This window comes from Haliotis rufescens, unplaced genomic scaffold (genome assembly GCF_023055435.1).
Source record: "Haliotis rufescens isolate VD_foot unplaced genomic scaffold, xgHalRufe1.0.p SCAF_19, whole genome shotgun sequence".
Lineage (NCBI taxonomy): Eukaryota > Metazoa > Mollusca > Gastropoda > Lepetellida > Haliotidae > Haliotis > Haliotis rufescens.
In genome coordinates this window covers 25585480-25599006 of record NW_025963879.1, presented here as the reverse complement: position 1 = coordinate 25599006, position 13527 = coordinate 25585480, and the positions used below count along the sequence as shown (strand labels likewise).

Below are 13527 nucleotides of genomic sequence, written 5' to 3'. Positions count from 1 at the left end.
GTTAAACGGGTTTTGAACCGTAATTGGGGAATATCTGGCACAACATAATGTGCAATAAATCCCATACGACCCAGTTGATAATCAGAGCGGGTCAAGGATTTGAATCCATGTTCAGCAGATCCTGGAAAACAAAGGGAGACAAATATGCCCAGTTAATTGCAGCGCAATTACCAGGTATTGATGCATATATTCTTGTGATATTCTGTGTACAAAAGAATTGGAGCAACTTTGGTATCATCTTTATTAGGCTTTCTGTTTGAGCAGACGCAAGATGCCTCAATGCTGGTGTGTTTTGAATGGCTGTTTGAAAGCATACTCTTGGCTAAAATCATAATCATAATCATAATGATGATCCTAAAGCTGTTTTATTGTTTCACACTGCAGTTGGCAACATTCCAATTGTTTCACATGGGGTGTAAATAATTAGGTATGACTGAATATGGGAGACAAACTAGTGGCCGATAGTATCAGCAACATCACACGCTGCAGGATACGATGATCCAAAACAATCAAGTCACGGAGTCTGATCAACCCTGCCTTCATACCACAACAGTGTGGAGCTAATCCTAAAGAGAACAGACCAACAGAAGTGTGTACATCCTCTATATCTCCAGTGCCAGCACCCTACCCAGACCCCGGCATCCTAGACTAACATCTAGTCTCTGAAATGAACATATTGTACAGAATAGTTGTTAAATTATCTTAATAAAAATTTAATAAAAAGGACCCCAGAGACTCTCTTCATTTTCAGATACTGCAGAAATCTAGATTTGCCAAACATTATAGACTTGCATGGGCTGTATTTGATATATTTGTATCAGGGTCTGTAAGACAGACTACCTGCATCCATTCCCTGGTTTGCGCGATCTCAAATTACCCCCCTTTGATTTGCTATGCTATGCAGTCTAAAAGACCAATCACAATGCGAGTTTCAAACCAGCCTCAATGTAGGTTGACAATATCAACAATCATGACAGCCAGTCCCATTGATTATGATAGAGTTTTTGGGCGAAAGTCAACATTCCAAAAATGTACTGACATGCAAAAGAAAGCTGTCAAAAATTCTTGATGGAAAGGATGTCTTCATGTCCACCTGCCTTACCCATTGCCTTTTTCCTTATTTCGACATTTGATTGGTAAAATGCTAATGAAAATCAAGGATGGGTAATCTGAGATAACAAGAACCACAGGAAAGGATGCAGGGGTTAGTGGTTAGTGTAGGTTTACTGAAATGTGAGCACTGGAAATACAGAGCATGAAGTACATGTAACATGAAGGGCAAACATATTTATCAAAATTTACCAATTTTCATAATATTCAAGAGGGTGCGTGCACCCCCCTGTACGCATACCACTTTATTTGCCTCGAATTAAGAACTCTTCAGTCATATCAGTGTACACACAGCTGGTAAATTAGACTGCAACTTTCACATAGAAAGCATGACCATGCGTGCTGAAAAGTTTAGAGCTAAATATTTTATTGATTTGTCACTCTTTGCAACAAAAACAGATGAAAATTAATTTAAACATTGAAATATCCGCATACCACCAAACAGTTCCTGGCATCCTCGTACTGCACTGCATCATCTGAATAAAACATAACTGGGTTCGGCATCTGTGTACCAGAAGGGGTCGACACCTCATTCAAGCTTTGATGCAGATTTTTTCACATAAATACAACCCGGTGTTCCCTACACAGATTTCGAATTCAAACATTCTTTGCAAGTGTATCAGCGTATTTGCAGTGAGGATGCTTGTGCAAGGTGTGAATGCGTGAGTGTTGTTTAGCCGTCACAGATATTCCAGCAGGGTGGCCTATAGATCCTTGAGTCTGAACCAGTCAAACCAGTCACTGAAAACATGAGCAACGCTCCAGACCATCGGGTCACGATGACACCAAGTCACAGAGCCTGAACAGTTGGACAAATGAATTTGGCCGAGAGGGGGGTCCAGTGGGTCCGGACACTCTGTCTTTTAAAAACCAAATATAGTATGTTGTAGACAGGAAAATTGACAGAGGATTTTGATATTTTTTTACACCTCCGTTTCAAAAATGCTTGATCCGCCGTTGAATTACGTCGCCTCAATAAGCAATAGGGAGCTGGTGTATATTCTGACTCTTGTCCCTGGCTTTGTTTGTGCACGCAGAACATTTGGCATTACTGATATATCTCAGTATATATTCAAATAGAATCCTTTACGCAAGAACTGACATAGACATGAAAGAGTTAGGTGATGACACAGACAGTCCTCTTCTCCCTCTTGACACGCTCCCTCTTCTGGAAGAAGGTCCCCTTGATACTGATGGGCTGGGTGCCAGGGGTGTTGGACAAGATGGCTACCATCACGTTGTGCTGCTTGGTGTACATGGAGATGCCCAGGGGCGTCAGTCCCAGCTGGAAATACAACAGCAGTGGTGTCAGTCTTTGTCATTCTCACTGTCTACACTACGTTCCTCAATCACCCTGACTATCTGATCACATAGAGCCGCTCTGTGGTGTCAGTCTTTGTCATTCTCACTGTCTACACTACGTTCCTCCATCAACCCATCTTCCCGAGGCAAGAGAGTTAACTGACTTTTAAAGTCCAGTTTCCACCCTTGCCGAACTAGGCTGGAATTCCTGGACTCAACCGTAGTGCCACCAGTAGCTATTACCAGTTATGGACAACTCAGATTCCACCTCGAGTATCACTTGCATTTTCTTCAAACAAAAAGGCGGCTCCAAGTCAAGACGATCTGAATGATAATCAAGATAAAACGCGTCTTGCAATACCAAATCACGTGAGCAACATTATTACAAACATGGAAAGATTTGGAAAATATCTGTTGACAGCGAGTTGGCTGTGCACATGCTTTGCAAATCCTCCAGTCAACCGAAATCTGCACAAAAGTTTTCGTTGCGCAATTTTGATTGGACTATGCATAGACTCGTTAGTCCAGCCAAAATGTAACTCCATAATAGCCGCCTAGTTCAGCAAGGGTGGAAAATGGATTTTTAAAGTCAGTTAACTCTCTTGCCTCGGTAGATGCCATCACCCCTGACTAACTGGCCACATAGGGCCACTCTCTGGTGTCATTGTTTATATTTTTATTATTCCAAATTCAGTTTAGCTGAGTAAAGCTACATTGAAAACAAAATATGTTTACTGCCTACATAATACATGCAAGACTTGTATACAAGGAAAGACATGGACACTCAGATCTAACAAAGTTCTTCTGATGGCATCCTCACTTATGGGAAAATGAACATATACTTTGTACAAAATATTACAACCCAGGACAAAACTTGTCTAACAGTTGAAACAGAGGAGAAAACAAAAAATAACGACGAGAATAAAACCTTGAACTTGCCCGGATAACATTGCATCAATATAAGAAGGACATCTGACAATGAGACCACAGATTATTACTCAGCCAGTGAGGCAGAAACATTCTACCATGACAATCAATTCTGCTTGATTCTTATTGTTCAAAATATGATTAAAATCAGGTATCTAATTCCATTCGATACCTCAAAACTAAAATACCTTTTCACACAAAAATTTAGATATGAAAATGACCTATCAATAGCCTAGAAGCATATACTCTTGCTAAAATGTTCAAAATGTAAATAAGAGGTATCTAATCTACAGTTAGACTACCTCAAATTTCAAAAGTCGCCTCTTACAAGAAGAATAGTCGCCTCTTATGGCAAGCATGGGCTGCTGAAGACCTGTTCTCTACCCAGATATTCACAGGTCTTGAGAAAAGGAAGATACTTATCAAGAAAAGTATTCATACGAAGAACGATGATACATTCCATACAACAATGTTGTTCAACCAATCAGATTACAGCACAATGGCGGATCACCTGTGAGTGTAGTGTTGGGTCCGCCCCCGCGTTCAACAGCATCTCTACGACATCTAGATGTCCCTGTTGACCAGCCAGGTACAGGGCAGAGAATCCTGCCTGCAGCACAGACACAAAGACATTTCAACACCTTCAACATGGTCAGATGAAACCATTCTAAATATTTACCATCCTGGCCCCTGTTCCACAAAGCGATCTTAGTGCTATGACTGTCGTAAGCCTATGTTAAAGTATGGGAGTTACGATCATCTTAGCGCTAAGATTGTTTTGTGGAACGGGGCCCTGGACACTATAGATATCAAAGCAATGAAATTGCATCACCGATTTTTGCAGAGCATTGTGACATGGAAGCAATGAAATTGCATCACAGACCTTTGCAGACCATTGTGACGTCATTCAGTTACCATGACGCCACAATGAAATGACATCATTAATCTTTCTGCCACAGAACCTGGTTTGCTATATTTTTTATACTCAAGGCACTGGTTATTACTATTTACAAACTGAAAATGCTTGAAGAATGATTTTGGATGAATTAGAATCTCACCTCACTCTACCATAAAAGAGGATGTTGAGTGAGTGAGTGAGTTGGGTTTGAACAGTATTCCAGCCATAGAACAGCGAGTCAGCTTAGTGAGTGAGAAATGCACGAAGTGATGCAGGTCTCAGACGTTTACCACTGAAACCCATGAGCTTGGGTATGGTGCTGACACACCTAGAAACATAGCCAATGTTGACAAGAGTCTGCTATCAATTACATCAAGTTAAAACACACCTAGTCTTCCAATACATCAAGTGAAAATAGACCTAGTTTTCCAATACATCAAGTGAAAACAGACCTAGTCTTCCAATACATCAAGTGAAAACAGGCCTAGTCTTCCAATACATCAAGTGAAAACAGACCTGACTTCTAGAGAAAACCACGTGGCAGCCAGCCCTGACAGCCTCCTCACCTTGGTTTGTTTGTCGACGTCAACACCAGCATGGACCAGGAAGTGGACCGTGTCCGTGTGACCTCCGAAGCTGGCACAGTGCAGTGGGGTCAGCTGCCTCTGTGGAAAACAGACATGCGGTCAGAGGCGGATGTATTCACTGTAGTCAGCATGTCCATTATCAGAGCAACTACCAAAGATAAAACAAATGTTCAGCAAAAAGACCTGTCTACTTACTGCAACTGGTATGGATGCTGACCAACAAGAGGGGTCTACTTACTGCAGCTGGTATGGGTGCTGACCAACAAGAGGAATCTACTTACTGCGGCTGGTATGGGTGTGCTTACCAACAAGAGTGGTCTACTTACTGCAGCTGGTATGGGTGTGCTTACCAACAAACAGAATCTACTTACTGCAGCTGGTATGGGTGTGCTTACCAACAAGAGGGATCTACTTACTGCAGCTGGTATGGGTGTGCTGACCAACAAGAGGGGTCTACTTACTGCAGCTGGTATGGGTGTGCTTACAAACAAGAGGGATCTACTTACTGCAGCTGGTATGGGTGTGCTGACCAACAAGAGGGGTCTACTTACTGCAGCTGGTATGGGTGTGCTTACCAACAAGAGGGATCTACTTACTGCAGCTGGTATGGGTGTGCTGACCAACAAGAGGGGTCTACTTACTGCAGCTGGTATGGGTGCTGACCAACAAGAGTGGTCTTCTTACTGCAGCTGGTATGGGTGTGCTTACCAACAAGAGGGATCTACTTACTGCAGCTGGTATGGGTGTGCTGACCAACAAGAGGGGTCTACTTACTGCAGCTGGTATGGGTGTGCTTACCAACAAGAGTGGTCTACTTACTGCAGCTGGTATGGGTGTGCTTACCAACAAGAGGGATCTACTTACTGCAGCTGGTATGGGTGTGCTTACCAACAAACAGAATCTACTTACTGCAGCTGGTATGGGTGTGCTTACCAACAAGAGGGATCTACTTACTGCAGCTGGTATGGGTGTGCTGACCAACAAGAGGGGTCTACTTACTGCAGCTGGTATGGGTGTGCTTACAAACAAGAGGGATCTACTTACTGCAGCTGGTATGGGTGTGCTGACCAACAAGAGGGGTCTACTTACTGCAGCTGGTATGGGTGTGCTTACCAACAAGAGGGATCTACTTACTGCAGCTGGTATGGGTGTGCTGACCAACAAGAGGGGTCTACTTACTGCAGCTGGTATGGGTGCTGACCAACAAGAGTGGTCTTCTTACTGCAGCTGGTATGGGTGTGCTTACCAACAAGAGGGATCTACTTACTGCAGCTGGTATGGGTGTGCTGACCAACAAGAGGGGTCTACTTACTGCAGCTGGTATGGGTGTGCTTACCAACAAGAGTGGTCTACTTACTGCAGCTGGTATGGGTGTGCTTACCAACAAGAGGGATCTACTTACTGCAGCTGGTATGGGTGTGCTGACCAACAAGAGGGGTCTACTTACTGCAGCTGGTATGGGTGTGCTTACCAACAAGAGTGGTCTACTTACTGCAGCTGGTATGGGTGTGCTTACCAACAAGAGGGATCTACTTACTGCAGCTGGTATGGGTGTGCTGACCAACAAGAGGGGTCTACTTACTGCAGCTGGTATGGGTGCTGACCAACAAGAGTGGTCTTCTTACTGCAGCTGGTATGGGTGTGCTAACCAACAAGAGGGGTCTACTTACTGCAGCTGGTATGGGTGTGCTTACAAACAAGAGGGATCTACTTACTGCAGCTGGTATGGGTGTGCTGACCAACAAGAGGGATCTACTTACTGCAGCTGGTATGGGTGTGCTGACCAACAAGAGGGGTCTACTTACTGCAGCTGGTATGGGTGTGCTTACAAACAAGAGGGATCTACTTACTGCAGCTGGTATGGGTGTGCTGACCAACAAGAGGGGTCTACTTACTGCAGCTGGTATGGGTGTGCTTACCAACAAGAGGGATCTACTTACTGCAGCTGGTATGGGTGTGCTTACCAACAAGAGTGGTCTTCTTACTGCAGCTGGTATGGGTGTGCTTACCAACAAGAGGGATCTACTTACTGCAGCTGGTATGGGTGTGCTGACCAACAAGAGGGGTCTACTTACTGCAGCTGGTATGGGTGCTGACCAACAAGAGTGGTCTTCTTACTGCAGCTGGTATGGGTGTGCTAACCAACAAGAGGGGTCTACTTACTGCAGCTCGTATAGGTGTGCTTACCAACAAGAGGGGTCGACTTACTGAAACTGGTATGGGTGTGCTAACAAACAAGAGGGATCTACTTACTGCAACTGGTATGGATGTGCTGACCAACTAGAAGGGTCTACTTACTGCAGCTGGTATGGCAGTGTTGAGCTGCAAGAGGGGTCTACTTACTGCAGCTGGTATGGCAGTGTTGAGCTGCAAGAGCTGTGTGTGGAGGAAGTCAGTGTTGCCCTTGCGAGCCTCCTCCAGGACGAGCCTGTTGCCATCTGAGCTCAGCTGGTCCATACATGCAACAGGAGGGCGAAACCATCAACATAATCAGATCCAGTACAGCCATGTGTTATGTAAGTGTCTGGAGTATGTGTAGTATTTGATGATATAGGTCATAATACAAGGTTAACAAGTACTGCAAAAATGAACTCAGAAAGTTACACACAACATCCAAACCAACTGAACGTCTTCAAAAATACAAAAAATCAGGCAAGTACAATTATATAGCACCCTACCCTTCTGATGCTGTCAAACTCCTCGATCTGTTGCGAAAGGGACACCTCACCAATAGCAGTCAATATCTTCGACTGGACCTTCTCTGCAGACTCTTCCACATAATTCATTTTCTGGAATATAAGTACAACCAATTCAAGAAGAGCATTTTCACAAAAACATCAAACACAACCTAGTCCAAGAAAAACCCTGAAAAATACAAGAAAATGCCAAACAAATTATATTTTTACAACAGCTGAGTTCTTTCAGTCAACACACCAAGATGGAGGAGTCAAAATAAAAAATGATACTTTAGGATATTTTTATAACTCATAAAAATTATTACCTTAGGCCAAAATCATCTGTAGCACGTTTAATTTTTATTTCCACTTTCCAAAAAAATCTAAAATCCTAATACTTAAAAACAATACGATCAATATAGCCTGCAGTTACTGCTTTACTGCGCATCTTGTGTTATGGTAATGGTGGCAATAGAAGTTTGTATGCTTGTTTATGTTGGGAGGCCCTTTCCAAGGTTGATGGTACACAACTGTTTATTTGGTTACATACCAGTTTGAACAAGAAAAAAAAATACCACACCACTATATTTTCCAAAGTCATTGCCTCAGAACCAGTTGTTATATTTTTTTAACCCTTATACATTTAAAAAGATACAAAGCAAAACATGTTCAAAATAAACATGTTTTCAAGCAAACTTCATTTTATATTTTAGGGTACTTTTGTAATTATGGAAAATCTAGAACAGGTTCATCTAGACCGGCCACTTAAATAACTTCCTGTTAGTGCCAGACCACTGGCCTACCTGTGCTGACGGTGTGAAGGGTCCGAGTCTGTTACACCACATCAGCAGTGTGTTGAGGGCGGCCACGCACCGCTCCTGCACAGCAACATCGGCACAGATGAAGTCGCCCTCAAAACAGAAGTCATAACTGATGTATAGTACTTGTAGTGTCAGGTGTTTTCCATACAAGTTTCTGAAAAAACATACTTCCAGACAAAGTTAATTAATTCATCTGATTATTATAACATAAACCTTCATGGCTCTCTTTTCTTCTTCATTATTATATTGAGGGGACAATCGTTTAAACACATGATGGTAACTTGGACTTGAGAAGTGAGATCTTGTTTACATTGCACACTGTCAGATTGTTTGTTGTTTAGCGCCACACTCAGCAATATTCCATCTATATGACGGCTGGCTGTAAATAATTAAATCTTGATCAGACAATCCAGTGACTGACATCATGAGCATCAATTTATACAACTGGGAAACAATGACATGCATCAACTATGTCAGCGAGCCTGACCCCATGCCTCTTATGACAATCATGGATTGCAAGGGAACAATTCAAACTCAGATCATCATGGGGTGAGACAATCATACATTGCAAGGGAATAATTCAAACCCAGATCTTAATGGTGGGGAGACAATCATGGTTTGCAAGGGAACAGTTCTAACCCAGATCTTCATGGGTTGAGACAATCATCGTTTGCAAGGGAACAATTCTAACCCAGATCTTCATGGGGTGAGACAATCATAGTTTGCAAGGGAACAATTCTAACCCAGATCTTCATGGGGTGAGACAATCATAGATTGCAAGGGAACAATTCTAACTCAGATCTTTATGGTGGGGAGTCAATCATAGTTTGCAAGGGAACAATTCAAACCCAGATCTTCATGGGGTGAGACAATCATAGTTTGCAAGGGAACAATTCTAACCCAGATCTTCATGGGGTGAGACAATCATAGATTGCAAGGGAACAATTCTAACTCAGATCTTTATGGTGGGGAGTCAATCATAGATTGCAAGGGAACAATTCTAACCCAGATCTTCATGGGGTGAGACAATCATAGATTGCAAGGGAACAGTTCTAACCCAGATCTTTATGGGGTGAGACAATCATGGATTGCAAGGGAACAATTCTAACTCAGATCTTTATGGTGGGGAGACAATCATAGTTTGCAAGGGAACAATTCTAACCCAGATCTTTATGGTGGGGAGACAATCATAGTTTGCAGGGGAACAATTCTAACCCAGATCTTCAGAGGGGAGACAATCAGAGGATGCTGAAGATCAATTCTAACCCGCATCTTCAGGGGGGAGACAATCATAGCATGCTGAAGATCAATTCTAACCCAGATCTTCACAGGGGGAGACAATCATAGCATGCTGAAGATCAATTCTAACCCGGATCTTCATGGGGGGAGATGATCATGGGATGCTGAAGATCAGTTGTAACTCACAGGGGTGCTACATGTACTCACTTTGGCAGCTATGTCTGGGTCTGCTCCATGAAGGAGCAACGTTTCAATGAACGCTGCCTGGTTCTCCAGACAGGCGATGTACAGCGGAGTCATGCCATCCTATACGTCAACACAAAACAGGCAGGTTATCACTGAATCCACGAATCTGGTAATAAACATCCTTCTGAATTCATCTTCATTTTCATTGTTTAAACTTTCTATTTTCATTTCTGTGAACAAACACTTCAACACATATATATACCCACAATTATATACATCCTTTCTTCTTCAAGTTGTCTATTTTTTTACCATATGGATACATGTATATATTTAAGCTACCAATAATAAGGACAAAAAGATAAAGGTGAATAAGTTCAATATATAAATCAGTCAAATACTAGACATTGCACTTTGAATTTTGAGGTACATTGTTGATGTTGTTTTATGACAATCAGCCATATTACATGTTGTGACACTTGGCCACCAGTGGTTGACCCAATGAGCAATGGTCGATACCATGATGGTTCAATGACACATACACAGTCAGATGTAACCCATTTTACACAGGCTATGGTGAGTGAGTGAGTGAGTGAGTGGGTGGGTGTGGGTGGGTGGGTGGGTGGGTGGGTGGGTGGGTGGGTGGAGTGAGTGAGTGAGTGAGTGAGTGAGTGAGTGGGTGGGTGGGTGGGTGGGTGGGTGGGTGAGTGTGAGTGAGTGAGTGAGTGAGTGAGTGAGTGAGTGAGTGACAGTAATATTCCAGCAATATCACAGAGGATGACAGACACAAATGGGTTGAGAACCACTGCAAATCTGATCTTGATAACCAGTGAGACAGATTTAAACTTGAGGCTGGTCAAGCGCCTAACCTCCTGAAACCGTACCAGCAGGAAGGAGACAGGAGTTGTCTGCCCCTTCTGCAAACCTACCTCGGTCTGGTTGTTGACGTAGGCGCCATGATTCAACAGAATCCCGAGGATATCAACATGGCCGTGCCTCGCTGCACAGTGCACTGGGTCAATGCCACGCTGGGGAAGACAGCAGTTGGTAGAATTAACTCAACACTCAACACAATACTAACGGCAGGTTATTTCCAATGCTAAACTGAAGAAAAAGCATTTCTCAACATTTCAAAAGGTTTTGACAACCCAAGATATTTAACATAACCACAGAGACAGATCCAGGATTTTGTAAATGGGTGGTGTGTGTGTGGTGTCAGGTTCACACATACACTGTCTTATACAATGAGGAAGTGAATCCCCATCTTCCCGAGGCAAGTGAGTTAACTGACTTTAAAAGTCCCTTGCTGAACTAGGCTGGTATTATGGAGTTATATTTTGGCTGGACTAACGAGTCTATGCATTGTCCAATCAAATTCATGTAACAAAATCGAAATCCGGTTTGTAAACTGTCGTGCAGGATTTGCAAAGGATGTGCACCACCAACTCGGCGTCACCAGATACTTGCCAAATCTTTTCATGTTTTTAATGAAGCTGCTCACGTGATTTGATGCACTTTGCGATGTAAGACCTGTTTTATCACAATATAGATCTTGATTATTGATCACATCATCTTGACTGGGTGCTGCCATTTTGCAAGCAAATACAAGAGATGGAATCTGATTGGTCCATAGGAGAGACATAGAAGGGACACAACTCATAATAACCACTGGTGGTGCTACGATCGAGCCCAGAAATTCCAGTCTAGTTCGGCAAGGGTGGAAACTGGACTTTTATAGTTTGTTAACTCTCTTGCTTCAGGAAGATGGTGAATCCTCTGCACTCCTCCTCCATTAAAACAATCACATTGAAAATAAACAGCACTAACCTGTCTGCTTTTTAGCCACTACTTCATATCTCTCAACCCATGACAGCTGTCAATGTTAAAATATCTTTTGGTATACAAAGCTCAGCTAACATGGTCTGTATGTTGAAGAGTAAAGAAAAGGTTGCTGACAGACAAATTGGGGCTTGGAACTCCAAACTGTGTATATGTTATCATCAGACCCTGGCTGTACACAGGGGTCATGACCTTGAGGTTCCTTACCTTTGACTTGTAGTGAATGCTGGCATTCCGACTGAGCAGTTCGTTTAAGATGGCCGTGTGTCCTCTCATGCACACAAGGTGAATAGCCTTGGCTCCTTGCTGTAACACAGAGCTACAGGTCAGTGTGATGCAGAACTATAGTCTGGAAGGTAATTTAAGGTACCGACGTTTACTACAATATCTGAAAAACTATCGGACCTACTCCAGTCAAAGTTGGTATGAGATTATTAAACAGTCATACATAACTGGATATTACATTTAAAGACTATCGGTGCATGAATAAAAAATCTGTCTATTTAGCTATCACTATATTTCCTCAACAACCAGACCTGTTCGTCACGGGTGGAACGAGCATTCATTGAAACAGCCATCTGCATAATGCTACCCCTGCGTCACAGGGCCATATGACACAGTTGAACCAATCAACTCAACTTGAAAGGTTGCACGGGAATCACGCACGCATGAATACGGTGTTAGCGTTGGGCGTGATTCCCGTGCACCCTTTCGAGTTGAGTTGACTGGTTCAACTGTGTCATATGACACTAATTCTAACCCAGATCTTCACAAGTGACCCTGAGGGTCGTAACTCACAATACTGGTGACTTTGTTGGGGTCGAAGCCCAGCTCATCGATGCACATCTTCACTTGATCCAAGTCCCCACTGTAGGCCGCCCGCAGCAGCATCTCGTCTGGCTTGGCATCCAGGTAGTCACTGTCGATGCTGGCTAAAGGAGGCGCTGCCGGGCACAGGGACAAGATGGTTGCTACAACGATGCTGTGTTCCATGCTCAGCGCAATGCCAAGGGGAGTCATCCCACACTGCAACAGAGTCCTAGTGTCATGTTACAATGGTTACTGCTCCACCTGTTGTTCAAGAACTTCACATCCATTTCAATAATTTGATACAGTATGGTAATGACAGCTTACACACAAAAACAAGATTGATAAAATTCATACAAAATGGCAGCTGTAAGTGGCGAGTATCATTATGAGACAAAGGGGGGACATTGTCAGTTCATCCAGGGTTCTTCATCCATGAATACGTATGACCACTTTCCTGTGTATAGTCTGGAAGATAATTTAAGGTACTGACGTTTACTACAATATCTGAAAAACTATCAACTCAACTCGAAAGGGTGCATGGAAATCACGCACGTCGAGACGCCCAACGCTAACACCGTATTCGTGCGTGCGTGATTCCCGTGCAGTTGATTGGTTCAACTGTGTCATATGGCCCTGTGACGCAGGGGTAGCATTATGCAGATGGCTGTTTCAATGAATGCTCGTTTGACCCGTGACGAACAGGTCTGGTTGTTGAGGAAATATAGTGATAGCTAAATAGACAGATTTTTTATTCATGCACGGATTGTCTTTAAATGTAATATCCAGTTATGTATGACTGTTTAATAATCTCATACCAACTTTGACTGGAGTAGGTCCGATAGTTTTGCAGATATTGTAGTAAACGTCGGTACCTTAATTTACCTTCCAGACTATAGCTGATATTTTAAATCAACGAATCAGGAAACAGTCTGGCTCCAGTGGGGGGGAAACCAGGCAGTGATGAGACCAATCAGCAATTAGATCAAGATATCTCCAGAAACTGATTTGACATCTTCCCGAGGCAAATATAGAAAAGTCCAGTTTCCACAATTAGTGAACTAGTCTGGAATTTCTGTGCTCGTTCGAAGTGTGCCAGTCATTATTACGAGTTATGTCCCTGCTATTTTCTTTCTACT

General features: G+C 43.0%; 1 protein-coding gene across 2 annotated transcripts in view; it reads right to left on the bottom strand.

Moving 5' to 3' along the window:
• Positions 1-719: 719 nt before the first annotated feature.
• LOC124143269 (ankyrin-3-like) overlaps positions 720-13527 on the bottom strand; it is a 38196-nt gene continuing 25388 nt past the window's right edge. For both annotated transcript variants that reach the window (XM_048399095.1, XM_046512178.2), the window contains 10 exons: positions 12380-12607; positions 11789-11887; positions 10672-10770; positions 9767-9865; positions 8303-8410; positions 7503-7613; positions 7168-7272; positions 4804-4902; positions 3851-3949; positions 720-2395 (listed from right to left, as the gene is read on the bottom strand). In XM_048399095.1, the coding sequence (XP_048255052.1) occupies positions 2228-2395; positions 3851-3949; positions 4804-4902; positions 7168-7272; positions 7503-7613; positions 8303-8410; positions 9767-9865; positions 10672-10770; positions 11789-11887; positions 12380-12607 (1215 nt within the window). In that variant the 3' untranslated portion in view covers positions 720-2227. The remainder of the gene's footprint in view (positions 2396-3850; positions 3950-4803; positions 4903-7167; positions 7273-7502; positions 7614-8302; positions 8411-9766; positions 9866-10671; positions 10771-11788; positions 11888-12379; positions 12608-13527) is intronic.